General features: G+C 45.9%; 1 protein-coding gene across 8 annotated transcripts in view; it reads right to left on the reverse strand.

The window, feature by feature from the left end:
• Positions 1 to 346: 346 nt before the first annotated feature.
• Positions 347 to 21,799, reverse strand: part of Bcas1 (brain enriched myelin associated protein 1) — a 73,574-nt gene continuing 52,121 nt past the window's right edge. For 2 of the 8 annotated variants that reach the window (XM_050153040.1, XM_050153038.1), the window contains 4 exons: positions 18,392 to 18,559; positions 8,642 to 8,707; positions 3,953 to 4,231; positions 347 to 1,488 (listed from right to left, as the gene is read on the reverse strand). In XM_050153040.1, coding sequence (XP_050008997.1) covers positions 1,414 to 1,488; positions 3,953 to 4,231; positions 8,642 to 8,707; positions 18,392 to 18,559 — 588 coding nt within the window. In that variant the 3' untranslated portion in view covers positions 347 to 1,413. The remainder of the gene's footprint in view (positions 1,489 to 3,952; positions 4,232 to 8,641; positions 8,708 to 18,391; positions 18,560 to 21,799) is intronic. The other 6 variants (XM_050153045.1, XM_050153039.1, XM_050153042.1 and 3 more) reach the window with 3 other exon arrangements.

Here is a 21,799-nt window from a genome sequence, read left to right on the forward strand (position 1 = left end):
GGATTTATCAGCTTTTCTAAATAGGTTTATTTATTTCACATGAGTGCTCTACCTGGATGTATGACTTTATGCCAGAAGAGGACGTCAGATCCCGCCAGAGATGGCTGTGAGAGCCATCATCTGGTTGCTGGGAATTGAACTCAGGACCTATGGAAGAACAGTCAGTGCTCTTAACCACTGAGCCATCTCTCCAGCCCTGCATCTATCAGTCTGTGCAAAGGTGTGTGGGAAGGGATCTCTGAATATGTATGTGGGCATTGTTTATCGTCTGCTTAAGAAGACTCGGCTCTTGTAGAGAGCACTAGAGAGCTGCATTTAACATTTAGAATAAGAAGATTTTCTAAAATCCAATAGATTTTTTTTATTAAATCAGAAAAGATTTAAGAGAAAATAAAAAGAAAGGTACAATATACATGAGCATCAGTCAGTCATAGGCTACATAGCATTCCACCTCAATGGAGTCATGCTCCAACTTAGTTCTCTATACAAGAATTAAAAAAAACACCTCGAATATTTAAATAATCTTCTGTAAATTTTTATTAACCAGGTTAGGGGAAGGTTTTTTAATCAGAACATCCTGAACACATTAGGAAATTACAGACAGGCGTGAGATAAGCGTCAGATGGAAAAGATGAAGCAAGCCCCTCCACCATCTGAGAAACATTAATAACGAAATATTGCAGACAGTCTTTGTTAGGGGTACCAGCTGCAAAGGGAAAAGTGGAGGTCTTGGCGCCCATTTGTGTGGCAAAACAACCTGCAACTTAATTTCCTTCTACTCTTGGGTTTTCTTTTGGAGTTGGTAATCCATGCCCTTGTCCCTACACTTCAGAAATAATTGTTCTCCCAAATCATTGCAATCCCTCTCCAGTTAATCACTTCCCTTCACCGATAACTTTCAAGGACCCTATTTGAAAACCAACTCTTACCCATTCCTCTTCACTCCCCACATGGTCTATTCCAGAAAGCTGGCAGATGCCCAAGGCAGAGCCTGCCTAGAGTCCTCCTTCCTCCCAGTGTGAATCGAAACAAAGGGATCTTCCCTTTCCCTTTGAAGCTTAGGGGACGAGTCAGCATTTACTATAATGCAGAATGTTCTTTTTCCTCATTTCTGTATTTTTTCCTCTACTCACTGGTTACTGCTATCTTTTCATCACCTAACACAGATGCCTTTATCTACCTCCTCCATCCCACACCTGGCACCCCCCAGCTCTCCTGAACTACCTAGTTAACCTGCTAACCCATCTTTACAGCTACATTGCCAGGAAAGACCAGACCAGAGACGTAAATAATACACCTCGATCTACAATTTAGGTTGAAGTTGTGGCCAGGAGAAAAACAGATATATACACAGAGTGAGTCTGGACGGGAGGTGGAGTGGGAAGAGGACCCGGTGAGAACGGAGTGATTTGTTTACTTGGATTTTCCAACTGGTCCGATGGATACAGGGTCTGTCTGCACTTGAGCATCCAACATCCGCTTTGGTCCCTGGAGAAAAACATGAAGCAGTCGGTAAAAAACCAACAGCAGCAAGGACCACATACTTATTCTGAGCCAGGTAGCGTGTTAAGTCAATATGTCCTATTCACAAGTAGGTGTCCAGCTTCAACACCTAGTGACACTGCTTTCTGGTTTTGTGAAATCTTAGACACATTATGATTTGATTTCTTTGCCTTTAAGATGAGAATGTTCAAACATCTCAGAGGATTGTTCCCGAGATGAAGTGGGCTTATACTGTTATACACTTGGAGTTGTCCTAGGGTGGGGAACTTCCTCTTCTAGCTCATTCTAGACACCTCATGCCATTGTCAAGCAACTCATCCTTCCACTGCCTCACAAAGTGGTGCTCTGACTTATCCCTCGTCACTAATTGAAGGGACCTCACTACCTTTTATCTGGCATTTTCCTCCTCTGTGGATTCTGTCTGCTGCATCCTCAGGGCCATGCATGTGGCTGGCGTGTGGAGGCTGTACTTTACTGCTGTCCCGGTGTGGCAGGTGGATGTGTGCAGGTGTGCAGGTGGTTATTATTGTACTTTCTGTCAGTATAACTTAGACACGGTCAAACTAGCCCTTTCTGCGTAGTTCTATGAGCTCGGATTAATAGAAACACGGTCATGTTAGAGCGCCACCTAAATCAAAATATATACACCTCCCTTGTCTCTGCCCATCTCCCAACTAACAGGCCCACTTTATAGACCCTTACAACGTCAGGCCTCTCCCCGTTCTACAGTTTTTCTTTTTCTAAGATCCTTCTTTTTGGTTTTATTTTCCAGATAGCACCTCACTGGGTAGCCCAGGCTGATCTATAACTCACTATTTAGCCCAAGCTAGCCCAGCTCTCACAGCAATCCTCCTGAGAGTTAGGATTATAGGCGTGCACCATTATGCTTGTTTTCCAGGATGTCATGCCAAGAAATGATAGAATTCTTAGCCTTTGAGTGTTGTAATGAGGAGTGGTGGGCTGCATCCCCGCCACCCGGCTAGTTTATACCCAAAATAATGATACCAAATTGTATTAATTAAATTACTGCCTGGCCCATTATTTTTAGCCTCTTATCGGCTAACTCTCACATCTTGATTCAACCCATTTCTAATAATCTGTATGTCACCTGGGGTCATGGCTTACTGGGAAAGATTCAGCATGTCTGACATGGCGGCTGGCTCCATGGCGGCTCTCCCTTCCTGCCTTCTTGCTCCCAGAATTCTGTTCTGTCTACTCCACCCACCTATGGGCTGCCCTATCAAATGGCCAAGGCAGCTTCTTTATTCTTTCCTCGTAAGTCACTGCCTCGTGTGATGGGGAACTTCAGCCAATCACATTCCGTTTAGGGTGTGTCCCCCTGGGGCCACACAAAATAAATAAAAACATCCAGGTGTGCTTGCTTCTTCCTCTTTGCCCCCTGCGCTCCTGGATCCCTGGAACCCTGGTTTGTAAGTTTTTTCTTCTGTTTATTAAAGATGAATATTATTTTAAGTTGGTCTGGTTAATTACAACTTCTGATCGACCACGCCCATCAATTGGCACCTGAACAGGGGGGCTGGAGAGATGGCTCAGAGGTTAAAAGCATTGCCTGCTCTTCCAAAGGTCCTGAGTTCAATTCCCAGCAACCACATGAGATCTGGTGCCCTCTCTGAGGAATCAAGATGTGAGAGTTAGCCAATAAGAGGCTAGAAATAATGGGCCATACAGTAATTTAATTAAAACAATTCTGTGTGGTTATTTCGGGTATTAGATAGCCAGGTGGTGGGGATGCAGCCCGCAGCTCCTACTACTACATTTGAGCAGTTTCTTTCCTGGTGCACGTGAGCTGAGATTTATACATGTCACATGGATTGGAGGCGGTTACCAGTGGCTCTTTCTTCAGTGTAAAGTAGAACCTTACAACACAGGATTGTGCACAGAGCACAGTTTAGCACTAAAGTGTAGTAAGTCATGGGAAGAGTGTGATAAACCATACACAACATAGGATGCCCCGATTTCCCTCCATGGTGGAAAAAAACCCTGTCCTCCCATGTTGCTTTAGGTCACAGTGTTTATCACAGCAACAGAAAGCAAACCGAGATAGAACTACAACTGTTACCATGACCTAGATTTTACAAACGGAGAAACTGAGGCACTGAAGGGTTGTCTCAGCCAAGGACACACAGCTAGGAGGCAGGCAGAGCAGGACTGCAGACAAGCAGGGTAGAGAGGCTTGGGAGCGTAGGCTTTCGGTCTCACTCCCGCCTACCATCCCCTATGCTACTTAGATCTTCCCATCCCCACCACCTGGCATCCTCATCCTTCCTGCCCCTAACCTCAAACTTGTCTGTTATTCTCTGTACCTAGTGCAGTGCCTGACACCCAGTAGGTACACAGAATCTTTTTTTTTTTCTTTTTGCCAGCTTTCTAGCCAGCCCCCACTTTGGAGATTAATAAAAAAACGAGAAAGAAGACTTCATCTACTTACTAGCCCCTTCAGAAAGCCCCCGAGGGACTGTCGCCGCTTCTCGGACTTCTTTGGGGTCTTGTCCCCATTCTGCAGTGCGTTGGCCTCCACCACAGGAGGTTGCACGCACTGCGCAGGTTCTCTGGCTTCCTGTTTGCTGTTCTTCTGCTTGTTGGTCTCGGCCACGGGCTTCTTGTCCACTGATTTCTTGTCCTTTGAGGAGTTCTCCTTGCTTTTCTGGGCTGTTCCTGCAGGCTCTGGCTCTGGGGGTGAGGGTGTCTTCTCTGTGGAGTTTGATGTCTACATAATTTCAAACAAAGCCTCTGTTTAGTGTCTGAAAGTCCATTCTTAACAGCAGGGGGTAAATATGTTAAAGCAGTGATGTTCAGATGTTGGAAAAGAGTTTGGATAAAATGGGGAGGGATCATCAAGGTGTGTGTAGCAGGGGGCATTTATTTATGTGTTTATCTTTTTTAAAAGATTTATTTATTATGTATACAGTATTCTGCCTGCATGTACATCTGCACACCAGAAGAGGGCACCAGATTTTATCATAACCATGTATGTGGTTGCTGGGAATTGAACTCAGGGCCTCTGGAAGAGCAGCCAGTGCTCTTAACCTCTGAGCCATCTCTTCAGCCCTGTGTTTATCTTTGTAATAATCCATTACTCACTTATGCTTTCCCTGCAAGTACCCTTTCTCCATTCTTTGTTAAACTACATAAATGACTTTGACCGAGCCACTTAACTCCCCAGGGCCGCAATTTCCCCACCTGTAAACTGGGGTAGCAATAACAGTTACCCCTATGAAATCTAGGCAATTCTAGATTCTACCCCTGGATGTGGCATGTTGCCCAGACCTGGCCAGTTACAGCAGTGTATGTGATGGGGCATATACAGCTCTGATTGGTTCAGGATAATCTAGAGACAACTCTGATTGGTTCAGGATACTCTAAAGACAGCTCTGATTGGTTCACGATAACTGAAGACAGCTCTGATTGGTTTAGGATAGCTGAAGACAGAAGCTGATCTGATATTAAAGCTTTGCTAAAATAATCAAGAGGTCTGATTTTATTCCACTGGATTTGAAGCTATGAAAATATAAGCCTGGACCTTCGGGAGTTCATTTCAGGAGAAAAAATATGACCCGATAGGAAGTCAACACAGTAAAAAAGCAGAGCCGAGAACACTCGAAAGAAACCAGTATGGATGTCAGTATGTGTGACCTCGGATCCAGGTCCTTCCTGGAAGCCCTTGCATGCGTAGGCCAGTGTTGAGAGGGTGTCCCATAATTAGCCTGTGGCTTATTTCTTGAGGGTGCTCATTTTGAAATTCATAATTATAATGCCTTATAGTTTTATGTGAAACTGTCCTTTTATTTTATGACATGGCAGTGAAAAAAAAAACTGATGGTTATTTTTAATTTTGAATGGACATCTTTCAGTACCAAAATGAGACATTCTACATGGCACCTATAATGTAGAGGCTTGTCAAAACTCCAGTCCTATAAGATTCTGGGAAAACTGTAGCTACACATAGCAAAATAAATAAATAAATAAACAAACAAACAAATAAATAAATAAAAAGATAAATAAATAAAAAGATAAAAAATAAAATAAAGTCTGGCAGAAAGTTGAAGTCTTTTTCTTATCATATTTTGACCTAAACTGACTACCAGTACAGACAAAATAAAAGCAGAACAGAGGGAGACCAAATAACCCCAGAGAAATCTTACTCCCCAGCAGTAAGCAACCAGAGGCCCAAGCAAGCTCTTACAGACTTGCATGGGTCTCAGCAACTCTGGCTTTGGTGCAGCAGAGGTAAAATGGGAGTGCCAAGAGAAGTTTGATGAACTCAATGTCACACACACCATCTCATGGACTGGTGACTGCTCAGATCCTAGCTGGGAGACATCATGTTTTTACATGCCAACACGGGCCTCAAACGTGTGATCCTCCTGCCTCTGCCTCCCAAGTGCTGGTGGTCCCATGCCTCCACACGAGGCTTCTGGGACCTTGACAATGAACTCTTGTGAAACGCCATCAGTACTAGCTTTAAAAACAGCAGCTTTGAAAATCACAGCAAACAATATAAGTTTAACTACTATCCCATGGGGCCACATTTGACCCCTTAATTCAGGTCTTCAAACTCTGGTTCATGAAGTCCTGCCATGTACCCAGGAAGGAAGTCTCACGGCAGAATTGCAGTGTTGACGGAGAATAAAAGCTGACATTGTTCATCAGTGAACCCCGCACAGCTCTGAGGAAAAAGCCAGAAGACAAGCGGACCTGCCACTCTGAGCCTGAGCTCCTAAGGACTGCAGCTCTCCAGGAAGTAGATGCCCTTGGGGGATAGCCAACACCCTTCAAATTATCCTGCAGCCCTGTGTTCCTAATCCTGTCCTAGCAACCAAAGCTGTGGCAGGGACTAAGACATGGAGGAGAATCCCTGAGTAGCATAGGAAGCCAGAGCAACTGTCGCCTTGGGATGAAGGGGCCTCCCACCATGGTGGTCCTTGGGAAGGCCAGGACCCTGCAATGCTGTGCAAACCCCTGAACTTCCACAAATTGTGTGGAAGAAGCCAGCATCTGGCAGTGACTCAAAACCTCCCAGTGGGTCAGGGACCTAGCTCGAGGACAGTTCTATCATGTCCTTGCTGCTGTGTGACCAGGCATTGAGAGTCCCTTCATGTCCCCATCTGTGCAATGTCGCCTGAGGGTCAAATGACCACATCCGGCCCATGTGGAATGCCAAATCCACGGCAGAGAGCATCTTGGTTTTCCTTGGAGGAAGGTGGCTCTGGGGCACAGAACTGTCAGCCTGACGTTCAAGGAAGTCCCCAGCTGACAGGCTAACAGAAATGCAGTCCCCCTCTTAATTTTGCCTGCAGTTCCTCTTTTTATGAAACCGCGAGGCTCTGAGTGCACCGTGCAGATGAGGCGCTGGGAAACAGTGATGCGGGGTGACACACTAGTGGCCCACCACTCACACTGCCCAGCTGCAGGGACTCCCCCTTTCTTCTCCGGAGAAACTCCATCTGGGCGCTGGGATTCTCCTTGTTCCTCCTGCCCATATATACAGAAGTTTCCTAATTATTACTAGAAGTAGACACTTTACACTCTATTCTGAACTATGCTGTAGATTCACATGATATGAATATAGGATGGTCATTCCCTACCAGCGGTTTAATGGAAATGATTCCTTTTGGGGCTTGTATTTGGAGTAAAGTAATAATCCAATGTTAAATGAGGCCTTACTGATGGGGCTCTGATTCCCAAGGTCTAGCATCCTTATAGGAAGAGACACTGGGGGACATTCTTCTACCCTCGCCACCCACGCCCCAGCCAAACCAGAAGCAAGGGAGAGAGCCTCACTAGAGATTGAACCATGTCAACACTTTGAGTTTAGCCTTTCCAGCAACAGAAGTGTGGGAGGAGAAACCTCTGTGGTTTAAGCCACTCAGTGTATGGTGTTTTGTTATGGCAGCCTATGCTGATAGTGAATCACATAGTGAGCCTTCCGTGCCAGGAATATTCTCAATGCTTTCTCGGTACTGATTCATCCAGGCAGGACTTCCCCTACATCCTCCCAAGTGTGGAAACTGAGGCACTAGGAGATTGGCGATCTGTCAAAACACTCACAGCAAAAAAAAAAAAAAAAAAAAAAAAAAAAAAATCCACAAAAAAACAAACAAAAGGGCTGGAGAGATGGCTCAGAGGATAAGAGCACTGGCTGCTCTCCCAGAGGTCCTGAGTTCTATTCCCAGCAACCACATGGTGGCTCACAACCATCTGTAATAAGATCTATCACCCTCTTCTGGAGTGCAGGCATACAAAAGGAGGCAGAATGTTGTATAAATAATAAATAAATCTTAAAAAAAAAAAAAAGACCTTGGCTAATCCAGGATCGGATCCAGGCCTTTTGAGTCTAAAATCCAGGCTTTAGAGCACTTCTTCATATTATTAAAATCAATACAAGAATAGCTGATGTTTTTATAGAGGTATCTAGTTATATTAAAAAGAAGTGCCAGATTATAAACTAGGGGGTTATTAGATGGTGTCGAACACCTATTTTTCTTCCGTCTGGCTCCCAAGTGTTGGGACTGCAGGCACGCGCTACCGTGCTTGGTCTTCCGCGGTGCTGGGATGGAATCCAGGAGTTTGAGGGTGTGAGGCAAGCTTTCTGCTAAGCAAATTATATCCCCAGCCCAGTGATCCCATTTTTAGAAGAACGATCCCAGGTGGATATAAAACACTCTGTTTGTTAAGAATAAAGTCACTGAGGAAATGAGTTCTAGGATAGTTCCTACTGTGCGCCGGGCCCCACACGCGGTGAGAGGAAAACGGAAACACCTGCTTGCTCCCCGATGTTCCCGGCATGGGCGAGAAGCGTCAGGAGACAGGCAGGAGAGTCAACACAGCCACAAGTGAGCAAGCAAGATGGCGGAGATGCCCGAAGGGCCTAGGACCTCTTTTGAGGAGGTGACATTTCTGCTAAAGCTTGAAGGCTGGAAAGGAATTTTCCACACGAAGAGAGAAGAGGTGCGACACAGCTGAAGACTATACACCATGTCTGCAGAGCCCAACAGCGTGGGGGTATACAGTGGGTGCTGAATCAGGAAACACAAATGGCTGAGAATTCCACAGGAAATGAGTCGGGTGAGAAGGCACCGGCCAAACCCGCCACCAGACTGAGTTCAAGGTCACTTACTTGGCAACTGGAGTCTTTCCCAGTACTCTCTTCCGAGCGGGTGGTCCCTCCATCCCCTTTCACTGACTACAACAACAAAGAGACAGTGGCCTCTCAGTGACCGCAACACAGCGATGAAGGACAGATGCAACCGCGCTTCCGAAACTGATGACCCCCGCCATCCGTTCTTGAGATTTAGGATCAAGACACTAGAAGAACAACCAGGAAGGGGTACCTCACAGAGATTTGGACCTTTGTGATCATCGCAGTCCGACGGAATTCAAGTGTCAGCTTCCCAAAGGAGCAGCAGAAGTCCCAAGCCCCCTAGGATTGTATAATTCTGGGATGAACAGTCGTGAGCCAAGTGCCAGTGTTGAGGCTGGCTCTGGCGGACACACCTGCTGATGCAGAATGCGGTCCCCTGGGCATAACAGCCGCTGTTAGGGAACAGCAGTGACAGACACAAGAGACCCTCCAAATCAGCCTGCTGACTGTCCCTCACAGAAAGGGGGGGGGGTCGTTGGACTCTCACCTGAGATTCCGGCCACTCTTTCCTGCTCACCTTTCCCAGCTGTATGGAATTCTGCTCTAGCGTTTGTGGTCTCAGGAGTACTAGGACACACAGAAGGCTAATTGGGGGACAAGGGTGTGGCTCCATCTAGCTAGTTATGAGGAAGTCATTGTCCAGGCTGGGGTAAGACCTTCCAGTGCCGCAGCTGCTTTGGGGTCACCCGAGCTTCTATAAGTCACCCATCACTCACGCCCTGGAAGTGAGCCCAATAAACTCATTGGTTTACCATGTATGACCTCGGGGGAGTTGGTACTCTGCTCAGTCACTGGCTCCCTGTCTGGGGTGAATAGATATTTGCTCCTGTCTCCCCAGGAAAATACATGTAATCAGCACTTATGGGCTGAGGCAGCAGGACCACAAGATAGCCTGGGCTCAGTGAGATCCTTTTTTAGAAGGGAAGGAGGAGGTGATTCGATGTGAATGGATGAAAGAACGAACAGCTGGGCTCTGTAGCCTTCACTGGCATCACCTGCCTGCTAACTCTTTTTGCTATTTTCACCCAGTGGAGCATTGAGGGTTAGTGGGTATTCCATTCTTATCCTTTAGCGCCCCCTAGAGCCAGTGGCTTCCTTGACGCGGCTGAATCTGCATCTTTGATTTCTTCAACCAAGTGAGCTGAGCTAGTGGTTCCAATTGTGTGGCCACAGGCACAGAGGCCTCGGACTCACCTGGGGACCTGTTAGAGAGATGCAAATTCTTCACACCTGCTTAGATGCAGAGCCACTGACTCAAAGTCTGGGGGCTAGGGTTTGGCCAACTGTGCTTAACAAGTCCCTCGGGGGTACTGAGCGCATTAATGCTCCAACTGGCCACAGACACACTCAGACTGACCTTGAGCTCGGCAGCTTTAACTGCGCACACAGTAATGCCCCGTGCTTGACGCAATCAAATACTCACTGGATGGGATGAGCGCTCAGGTCTCATCGACGACACCAACTCAGGTCCAATCTCTTGAACAGCTTAGTTATTAGTTCCCATCATCCCTCCCAGCTGTTCAAGGGGCGGGGCAGAAGCAGCGTGAGCTGAAGAGGAGACCCCCACCTGCACTGTGTCAGCTGGGCTATTTTCTTAGCAGGCAGCATGCGCTCATAACGCATAGCCAGGAACAGTTAATCCTAAGAACACTAGGGCAGGCAGGCAGGGAGCTGGCTCCGCACCTTCTGTGAAAGCAGTCAGCAGGTGTGAGGACAGAGTTTAGACCCCAGGAAGCTGGGTGGGCATGAGGACCATTTGTAATCCCAGAGGAAGAAACAGGATTCCTGGAGAATCGAGCTAGCTAAGATTGTCCTGACAGCACCTGGTTCAACCAAGAGACTCTGCCTTAACATAAGACTCCCAATACCAGCCTCAGGCAGGCACACATGCACACATGTGCATGTATACCCCCACACATGTGTACCCATGTACAGCAAACATGCATATAAGCACACATACCATAACCACATGGAAAAGAAAACCGTGCGGGCCATGTATTTTGACCGGTTAGTGATACCTGCTTCAGCTGTCTGAGACACGATGGATGCTCAAGGCACTGGAGATGAGCGCGAGGCTAACTGAGGTGGTTCAGCTGAGTGCAGGCGCTGTGCTAAAGGAGAAACACGTGCACGATTTGTCCGCCACAGCAGAACCTCAGCAGAGGGGAACCGGCATTTTTACCATTTTAAGAGCAAAGGAAATGAAAGCTCAGAGATATGAGGCTGGGCTGTGAACCTAGCTGGTTAGAGACCCACATGGTAACAGCAGGCAGTGAGTCCAGGCTCCATACTCTAAGCCACCTCTGCCTGCCCAACGAGGAGCAGGCACCACTCAGTCAACTAGCGATGGTTGAACGTTTACTTGAAGTTAGATGATCTGATTTAGATAAATTGAAATTAGATTAAGCAAAATAATGTGGGCTCGGAGAAGATAGAGGCTGATGAACCTCAAGTACAGATGTTTGTGGGACACGCCCATTCTCAAGGTGGACCCTGAACTTCTTCAATATTACCTGGTGTTGCTCTCTAAACTACAGAAGCTACAGAAGCACTGACTAGGACCATCAATGGTTTGAACCTTTCCTTTCCTTTTTTTTTTTTTTTTTTTTTTTTTTGAGACAGAATCTGCTACATTGTCCCAGCAGGCCTTGAACCTGTCATCTTTCCGCCCCGGTCTCCTGAGTATTTACCAGCATGCACCACTGTGGTGGTTTGGATGAGAATGACCCCGGTAGGCTCATATTTGAATGCTTACTCCATAGGGAGTGGACCTGTTTGAGAAAGATTAGAAGGTCTGGGGGTGTGGCTTTGTTGGAGGAAGTGTGTGTCACTGGGGATGGCTTTGAGGTGTCAAAACCAAGCTAGGCCCAATGTCTGTCAGTCTGTCTGTCTGTCTCTCTCTCTCTGCTGCCTGTGGATCAGAATGTAACTCTCAGCTCCTTCTCCAGTACCATGCCTGCCAGCGTGCCACCATGCTCCCCACCATGATGAGCTTAGAACCTGACTAAAACAGCCACTGTTCCTGGCTTCCATGCACTTTTCTCAGAGAACTCATTGTTGTGGGATTCACCAAGGATCAGTGTGTCCATGACATGGAATTTAGATGCTGGGTCATGGAGAGGGCTCTTCCTTCCTCCGGGTCTCCTGAACTGTTCAAAGAGGCTAAACCTTGCCTAAGCGTGTTGAGAAAGGGGAATCGACTCCTTTGGTTATTGTGGCCAGTTCTCCTACCACCTGCTGAAGTTTCGACACTTCAGGTTCTCACTCAGACCCCCAGCTTCAGTAGAAAGAGCCCCTTCTGCTGATTTGCACTCCAGGGTGCCCTGCAGAATGTGGCTTCTGGCCACATCGGTTAGCCTCTGCCGGACTGTGTATGATTGTCTGTGTGGGTGAGTGGGGAGGTGTTCTTGTGTGGCCATGTGTGTGCGCATGGGGAGACCACAGGCCAACACTGAATGACATTCCTCTGGAATGGACATTCATCTGTTATTGTTGAAGCCGAGTCTCTCACTAAAGAGGCTGACCAGAGAATCCCAGAGAGCTACCTGCTTCTGTTTCCGTGGTCCTGGGATTACAAGCATGTGCTACCATACGTGGCCTTTGAACTATGGGATCTGGGGGTGAAATTTAGGTTCCCACACATGGAAACCAAACAGTTTATCAAAGGAGCCACCCATTCCCCTTCCAGGGAAAGGTTGAGCTGCAAAATACAAACACATGTGTGGTGGGTTGAATAAGAATGCTCCCTATAGACTCTGGCATTTGAGCACTTGTTCCCAGCTGGTGACACTGAGGAGGCTTGGGAAGTGTGGGCTTGTGGGAGGAAGTGCGTCATTTCAGGCAGGCTTTGAAGGTTTAAAGACTCTCACCATTGCTATTTCCCTGCTTTCTCCTTTCTGTTCAAGACACGAACTCTCAGCTTCCAGCTCCAACCATCATAACCCCTCCCCCGCCGCTTTTGTAAGTTGCCATGGTCATAGTGTTTTATCCCAGCAATAGAAAAGGAACCAATATAACATGCATGTACAAGATAGCTTTCAAACAAAAACAAACAACCAACAACCAAAACAATGGTCCTTCCACAACTTCTTGACAATCAAGTTTTTTTTTTTTTTGTGTTCCAAGAGAGTGCTGTTGAACTTGATTTTCCTTGTTTCAAGTTGGCATTCCATGGATGCCTTTTCAGGTCTAGGGTTGGATTTGCTTTCTTTCTCTCTGTCTCTGGGATAGTCCTGGAGGAGAACTGGGTCAGATCAGTACCATGCTGTGTTGGCAGTGGGAGAGCAGACCTCCAGGACCTCAGGAAGACGGCAGCCAACCCATCCTTTTAAAGGAAAACTGGAAGACAGGCCCTTAACCCTTCCCATGGCTTTTCTCTGTTCACTGTAGGCACAAGCAGCTGTGTGTATGTCAAGCTAACTGACTTCTGGCGTCAGACAACAATGTCATTAAGTTCATCTGAGGCCACTTCCTTAATCATCCCTATCATGTGTGACAACGTCTCCCACCTCCCTCCCTCAGAACCTAACTCCGCAGAGTCCTCTTTCAGCGACAGCTCAGATAATCCATGCTGGGCTTTGCTGTCCAAACAATCCTAACTACTGAGGCTTTATTTTCTCCAGCTGTCAAAGATAACAAAGTTACGGTTTGAGGATACTGAGATTCTTTCAGAAACGATTTAGGAAAGATTAGAGGCTCGGAAGCAATTTTGGAGATTTTCCTACTCTCTGTCGAGTAACTTGTCTCATCCATGGTTTTATTCATAAGATTTAAGGTGAAGCATCTCGGGACTCCAGCCTGCAGTTTAGAGACAGAATCTAGTTGTGGTGTCTGAGCCTTGCCTGTTAACGATGATGGTTTTTACTGCTTGCACGGTGCCATGCATTTTGGTAACTTGATACTCTGAGGAATGTTCCAATGTTGGAGATGCTTCTGACATGGGTTGCTCAGATGGCCAACATTTGAGCAGAAACATTTGGTGGTCAGTTCACATTTTGTTTGGAAAGGAATGCGAATGGATTTTGACTCTTCAGCTAAAACTGGCAGTTAAAAGACATGGGATGGGTATGGTGGCTCAAGGCTTTAATCCCAGCACCGGGGAGACGAGGGAATGGTGGATGTTCTCAGGAGTAACAGAATTTATAGATTGACTCTCTCTCTCTCTCTCTCTCTCTCTCTCTCTCTCTCTCTCTCTCTCTCATCTATCTCTGTTTATCTATCTATCTATCTATCTATCTATCTATCTATCTATCTATCTATCTTCTACAGAATCTATCTATCTAATCTCTCTATCTCTGTCTGTCTGTCTGTCTGTCTATCTATGACTTTATTGGAATCACAGGCTGCAGCTCAACTAATCCAACAATGGCTGGCTGGAAACAGAAAATCCAAGAATCTGGTAGTTTCTTAGTCCACAAGGCTGGATTTCTCAGCTGGTCTTCAGTAAACATTGGAATCCTAAAGAAGTAGGCTCTAATGCCAGTAAAGGCATGAATGTGATGGCAAGGCGAGGGCAGGCAGGCAAAGAGCAAAAGCTTCCTTCTTCCATGTCCTCACACAGACTTCCAGCAGAAGGTGTGGCCCAGATTAAAGCTGTGTCTTCTTCCCCGAACTCTAGATCAAAACCACGCATCTTCCTACCTCAGAGATCTGGACTAGGAGTGGATGCACCCAAGCAAAAATAATCTCCCGCAGGTGTGGTCTCCATTTCTATATCATAGTTCATTCAAGATGTAGCCAAGTTGACAACCAAGAATAGACATCATAGCAGATCTCTGTGAGTTCAAAGCCAGCCTGATCTACATAGTGAGTTCCAGAACAACCTACATGGAGAATACCCTATGTCAAAAAACTAACAAACAAATAAATAAAACACCACCTCCAAGCCAAAAAAGAAGTAGGATGATTATTCATTAATATTTATTTATTTATTTGTTTGTTTGTTTGTTTGTTTGGGGTACAGGGTCTGGTGTAGCCTAGGTTGGGCTTGAACTTAATATGTACCCAAGGGTGGCCTTGAACTTCTGATCCTCCTGCCTCTCTGTCCTGATGTTGCGATTACAGATGTGGGTTACCACTCTCAGTTTGGAGGTAAATTTTAATACAGATTGAGAGAGTATTAGCAATAATGTTTCCTGACTCAGATGGATTAACTTACATCCAAGGAAATGGATCTTCATTAAATGTGCAGGTCCACAGAGGTAATGCATCCCAGAGTTTGCTTCACTGAGATGTTCATTTGAAGTAAGACTGGGCTATCATGTAAATGATCTACCTGAAATGACTTTCATTGTAAGAACAAAGATACTCAAGGACCCTATCCCCAAGCTCAACATAAGCCAAAGACCCTATCCCCAAGCTCAACATAAGCCAAGCATTCATTTTCCTCTTTTGCCTTGTAAGATTAAATAGACAGTAGCCCCACATCTAAAGACAATGTTTGCAGAGAACCCCAGATGGGGCTCAGCATTATACTGTCTCCACAAACTCCAGAAACCAACCGCTGCACAGGAAGCAGCAGTAACAGCCGGGTCAAAGGGCGGCTTCAGAAACAACAAAAACAGCATACACTTGACTTGGAACTCCAAGTCTGCTCCAGGGCTGGAGTGAATTGCTCAGACCCGTTCCAGGCTCCGAATCCCGATGCTCACTTAGAAGAAGGAAGAGCGCATGTGTGCGCGCATGTGTGTAGGTGTGTGTGTGTGTGTGTGTGTGTGCATGTGTGTAGGTATCCACAGAAGCCAGAAGAAGGCATTAGAGCCGCTGGGACATGAGCTGCTTGACATTCGTGCTGGAAATCAACCTGATGTCGTAGTACTCTGAACCACTGAGCCATATCTTCACCACCCCGTTATTAGTATTTTAATACCCGAAGGGAATTTGAGATCCAGAACTTTGGCCTAAAGACCTCTGTATTTTGTTTTATAATTCCCCTTTCAAACCATCTTCCTTTCCTCGGCAAACAGCAATTTTTGAGGTTTCATTAGCCCATTAGATTGAACGTGACTGACAGAGAACTAGATTTCTTGGCTGTCTCCGCATTTGGGCCTTTAGCCGGCCCACTATTAAGCCCCAAAGTCTTTCCCTCAGCCTGAGGATGTCACACGGGCCAGAGAAGGACTAAATGGGATAATACATTTAAAACTAATGTGGAGGAAAAGTGGGGTTTCCAAAAGCAGGGAGTTAACATCCTGACAGATTAGAAACCTGAAATCTCCATATTTCTATCTCCCACCTTCCTACCTGGTGATTAGGTACAGGAACACAGCCTTCTGCCTACTCATGGTATAAAAATACACTAGCATTTCAGTGAGTTTCCTGACACCAGCTATTAGTACAAGAATCTGTTTCTCTTTTCTGACAGGCTAATGTTTTAGGCATGTCTTGCGATTATTTTGGAGTCCTGTTGGAGCCTGTGGGACTTTGGCGGTTTAGTCCAGCTATGTGTGTCGAATGGTGTCTTAGGATTTATATTACTGATTTTATTACTCTGCTTTCTTTGACCTGAAATATAATTACACTAGAAATGAAACTCTTCCAATCTGCGAGAGGTTGATGTCTGGAAAGAAAATGGTTTCTTAAGAAATGAACTTGGCCAAGTGGGGTGCGGAGGCACACATCTGTAATCCCAGCACTTGGTCAGGTGAGACAGGAGGATTGCCGTGAGTTTGAGGCCAGGTTGGGCCACATCGAGAATTTCAAGCATTATAGTAAAAAGTCTGTCTCAAAAAGCCAAAGAAACAAGATTTTTAAAAACAATGAAATAAGCAGATCAGTGCATTCCTTTGAAAAAAAATTTCACAAAGAATTCCTTTGCCACAAACAGTAAGATGTGCCATCAGGAAGGAGACATGAGATGGAGGCTGGCGGTCAACTCACAGGCTGCTGGAGTAGGATACAGACAAGAGGCTTTGCTACTGGGCTTTCCATTAAATCAATTATTTTAAACAACATTATAATTTTCTAATTATATGAATGCGTTTGAGGCATTCAGCTATTTGGCTTTAAAAGGTTGCCCTAAACCTTTAGAGGAGGTTGCATGGTCTATTTTCAATCCCTTAGGGTGGGCTCCCTGCCTTGATCCCATGTGCAAATTCAAAGATTTTAAGTCAACTTAGAGGCCATGAATACACTACCAAAACCAAAAATGTTTCCTGAAAGAAATCATGGGGCCACCTTCCAGGAGTCTCCCCAGCAGGGACGTTAATACGCACACATAAAAATGAGTGTGAAGTCCAGGACATGGCTCAGTGGGTAAGGTGCCTGCTGCTCGGTTTGAAAGCAGGCTCCCTCATGCAATGGCACACATGTGGAGGCTAGAGGACAAATTCAGTCCTCTCCTTCCACCGTGTGGTTTTGGGAGATGAAACTCCGGCTGCCAAGTTTGATAGCTGGTGCCCCGACTTGCTGAGCCATCCTCACTGGCCTATAAATCTCAAATCTTCACCCCAGTTTTAGAGCAAATGGGTGATGAGAGGAGTGGGGTTCAGCTTCAGCCTGCCCACCGCTTCTACACCCTCCATACCAGGAACCAACGAGCAGAGCACGGCCCCTGCGGATCCCGCCTAAGTCTCGGTCCCACCTGCAACAGTTTGGCTGCCTTGTATTTTGTCTGCGCTTTCGTTAACAGGCTTCTGAAATTCAGGAGTTCTTTTCCCAAATGGATTAGACTCCCAGATATGAAAATAGAGCCTCCCAAGGGTGAAATTCTTATTCTTCATTAAAAGAGAGTTAAACCGATGACCTTTCTCTCGGGCTTTGCCACTGTCACCTGGCTGACTTTAGTTTCCTTGTCGTCACAGGGACCCAAAGGTGTCAGCCCTTTCTTTCTGTCCCACACAGATTAGGAGAGTGGCAAATTCACCAACCAAGCTACGCAGCCATACAGATTCACTGTAAGAATATCAGGCAACCATTAGTGCATTTGAATGGCCTAGGCTATTCATATCTCATGTGTTACCTTCAGAACTTATAGACTTCAATCCATAGCTTTGGCCTTTTTTGTTTTGCAGACTGAGTTTCATAGTGTAGCACAGTTTTGAACTTGGAATCCACTCCAGCCTCCTGAGTGTTAGGATTATAGGTGTAAACCTCTATGCCTGGCTATTATTATTTTTAAAATGTGTATGTGCTTGTGTGCTTGTTTTGTATGTGCACCCTATGTGTGCAGTACCGCAAGAGGCCAGAGAGGGCACTGGACCTCTTGGAGCTGGAGTGACAGATAGATCGCTTTGAGTCACTTGATGTGGGCACTGGGAACAGAATCCCAGTCCTCCACAAGAGCAGCATGGGCTCTTAGTCAGCAAGCCACGGCTCCAGCCCCACCTTTACATATTCTTATGCTCATTATGTAAGCAATTCATTTGAATAAAAGGAACGTTCACCCCAAGGCCATAATGAGAAAGCTGTATCATAGACCAACAACTGAAGCAAACATCAAACACACAAGGCAAAGCCAGCAATGAAATTACTTCTGGGTGGACACTGCTGTCAACATTTACAACCAAAAGTCTCTTACTTTACTAAAGGGAATTAGCTGAGGTTAAAGAACAGTAGCAGGAAGCAGGCCTTAGAACCTAAGGAGGGTGAGGGTCCTACTCACTGAGCCCATCCATAGCGCCCATGTCTCACCACAGCTCACACCAGGGTAGGACCCACCCCCAATTGCGAGAAGATGAGCTGCAGGTCTGCCCTGTACAGACGGATGGAGGATGGAAGGTGGCTTACCATCTGTCTGAGAAACGCCATCAGAGGGGTCCTCCGGGGTTTGTTTTCTTCTTTAACCTTTACATCTGTGGGTTCGGGCTGGGCCTCTTCTTCATTGAGATGCACGGTTTGTAAGGTGGACTCTACTTCCTCAAGCCTTACAGTCTCTACCGGTGGCTCACACACTGCCTGGATTGTTTTGCCAGGTAATAAGAAAGTAAAACAAAACAAAACAACCCTCCCCCTCCCCCGCCTAAATATTCCCCCAAGAAATGTTTTAAGAAGGAATCTTGGTTCTCCCAACCACAGAGTAGCTGTGGGTTTGAACCTGTGACTAGTTCCTGTGTAGGCAAGTCTTCAAGGGGCAATATTCAGGATGAATTTAATGAGCTCACAGACAGATGATTGCTGATCACTGGACAGACAGAGACAGGTAGACAGACAGACAGATAGGAGTTGTGTTGGCAAGTTGCTTTCCCATGAAGGTGTGAGTCTCTTCTACCTTTCTATTCTAGTAATTCTCTTTGGTCTGCCCCCAGAAAAATCACACCCAGCCTGTGTAGAGAGCCTGTGTTGGTTTGAATGAGAATGGCCCCAGAGGCTCAGATGTTTGAATGCTTAGCCCCCAGTTGGTAAAATTACTTGAGAAGGATTAGGAGGCATGGCCTTATTGGAGGAGGTGTTTCACTGGGGGTGGGCTTTGAGGCACCCCATTCTAGCTAGCTCTCTCTGTGTTTCTCTGCGAGCTTGTGGATCGGATGTGGGCGCTTAGCTACTGCTCCGCCATCATGCCTGCCTGCCTGCTGCCACGCTTCCCACCATGATGGTCATGTCCTAATCCGCTGAAAGGATAGACTAGCCCACAGTCAACGCTTTCTTTCGTAAGTCGCCTTGGCCATGGTGTTGTGTCACAGCAGTAGAACAGTGACTAAGACAGATCAGTCATAATCAGGCAAGAGATGCAAGTCCTTCAGCCTACCAATGACCCTGAGCATCCAACGGCCTCCGGGTCCATTCAGAGATGGTTATATCAGTTACTACTTCTTTGCACACCTGTTGTACAAGGCTCTTCTTATCTATGACCTTGGGTGCGGTTTTTTGTTTTTCGGGTTTTTTTTTTTTTTTTTTTTGGTATTTTTCTTCCCTTACTGAGAAGTATCTGTAGCACTGATTTTACACATTGTTAGTAGGGAAGATTAGCTTCATCATTTCTAGCAATTTAATCAAGCAAGGCCAAAACATTTTTGTGTTACACCTGAGCTAGTCCGTAACTGCTATAGTCAAGGCAGATTTTTTTTTTCAACTTTCTTTTCTTTTTTGGGCCAGGGTTTAGAGTACTGGGCCCTGCAGCAAGGGTTTGGAGTACTGGGCCCTGCAGCAAGGGTTTGGAGTACTGGGCCCTGCAGCAAGGGTTTGGAGTACTGGGCCCTGCAGCGAGGGTTTGGAGTACTGGGCCCTGCAGCGAGGGTTTGGAGTACTGGGCCCTGCAGCGAGGGTTTGGAGTACTGGGCCCTGCCTCGACTAATGCTGCTGCTTCTCCTGGGACGATGAAAAGAACTGCTCTGCATGCTCCTGCACTCCCCCTGGATGCCCCGTTAGCTGGAAAAGCATAATCTCCCGGGGAACTGCCACACTGAGAGCAGGACCAGCACTCACTATGCCCCCTGCCACTCACCAGCAGTGGCTACTGGGGGCACCCAGCTTTCCCTGCCAAGGGTGTTACCTGTCTTGGTCCACTAGGCAAAGCATCCAGAGACAATGCAAAGAGGGGCATGTGACCGAATTCTAACAAAACTTTGTCAACACTGACATTCAAATTTACACGATTTCCATATGTCACGATATTATTTTTCTTCCATTCTTTTCAGCCATTTAAAAATACAGAAACCACTTTTGACTCGTGGACCAGATCAAAAGTAGATAGGGGGCTGAATTTGGTCTGTGAACCGCAGTTTACTGATGCCTGAATTATCTTATCACTTAATTGTCACCAGAGCCACAAACTGGCTCCGTCGGCACCCCCATGGAACAGACAAGCAAACTGAAGTTGGGGTAAATTGTGACCTGGAGATAATGGTGCCTGGGTCATAGCTGTTTATGCTCACTCTCGCCAAGTGACGGGAAGCTAGATGGCAAATGTGGAGCCTTAAATTGGAAACGTAAGAAAGAAAAAAAAAGCAATATATAAACCGTTTCTTTATTTCATTAAAGATGTCTTACTTTCCTTTACACCCCTGCTAGCTTTGTGTTCTTTTTAAAACTAGGAATGTGTCTATTAATTCAGCCATATTCCTGTTTGAGGCATATGGTCAAAGTGAAATGTACCTGGCCGGTTCAGATCAACTCCAGATTTTGACCCCTGAGCTGCAGGGAATACAGGGATCCTAGGATAAATGGAAACACTGTTTATCCCCCCCCTACAAAAAAAAATTCTTTAGGGAATTCAGAATCTCCAAGCTGATTTAAGCTTTTCAGGTTGACAAGAGAGAAGATTCTTAGAAAACATTGGGTAAATTCACAAGAACTTTCTAGAATCAAGAGAGCCCTGAGCTTTTCTGCGCTATTAACTTTAAGTCAAGAAATAAAAGAAGAAAGGCTAGAGAGAAAGAGTGAAGGAATGGACGGAAGAATGCACGAAGGAACAGAGGGAACAATAAAGAACAAAACCCACAGACTGTCAAGATGTTTCTCCTAATAAGAGTAACAGCACACCTAGAGGAACAATGGGAACTAACGGGACAGGGGATGGGAAGAAAGAGGAGGGACAGGAGTATGGGGGTAGCAATATCAAAGTATGACATATACTTGTATGAAAATGTCCTTATGTAGTTGAATACCATGTAAAATGAATATATGCCGATGAAAATAAAAAAAAAATACACACAAGGACTCATATACAGCCATTCCAGTGTTCACCCCTTATCATGACTAACATTTTATGGAAAAATGGATTTCCAACATCCATTTGTTTCCGTAACTAAAGAAAAATGAAAGCATACACACTGTTCATGGTACAGTTCATGGTGAACGGGAGACCCCAGAGGGTCCAAGCACATTTTGTTTTGGCAAAGTGATCACATCCTTTTGTCATCCTAAGAAGCTACGCATTCACTTATTCCAATCACATAAATGTCCAAAGTCAGTACTGCTTTCAGCATTGAGAGCTGCTGTCTTAGTCCTGAAGCTATCAAACTCCAATTTATTAATCTCTCAGGAGGAGATTTTCACAAGATACATTGTGTGTGTGTGTGTATGGAGAGAGAGAGAGAGAGAGAGAGAGAGAGAGAGAGAGAGAGAGAGAGAGAGATATCTCATATAACACCATCCCTTTGGACATGAGTAAACTGTTTTAAGATTTTTGACTATATCTAGAAGATTAAAGGCCAGAAATGCAGAAATATTTGGCTATCATTCTACCAGGTGCAGACC

Source organism: Alexandromys fortis, unplaced genomic scaffold (assembly GCF_014885135.2).
Source record: "Alexandromys fortis isolate MF-2015 unplaced genomic scaffold, M_Fortis_MF-2015_v1.1 scaffold_81, whole genome shotgun sequence".
Classification (NCBI taxonomy): domain Eukaryota; kingdom Metazoa; phylum Chordata; class Mammalia; order Rodentia; family Cricetidae; genus Alexandromys; species Alexandromys fortis.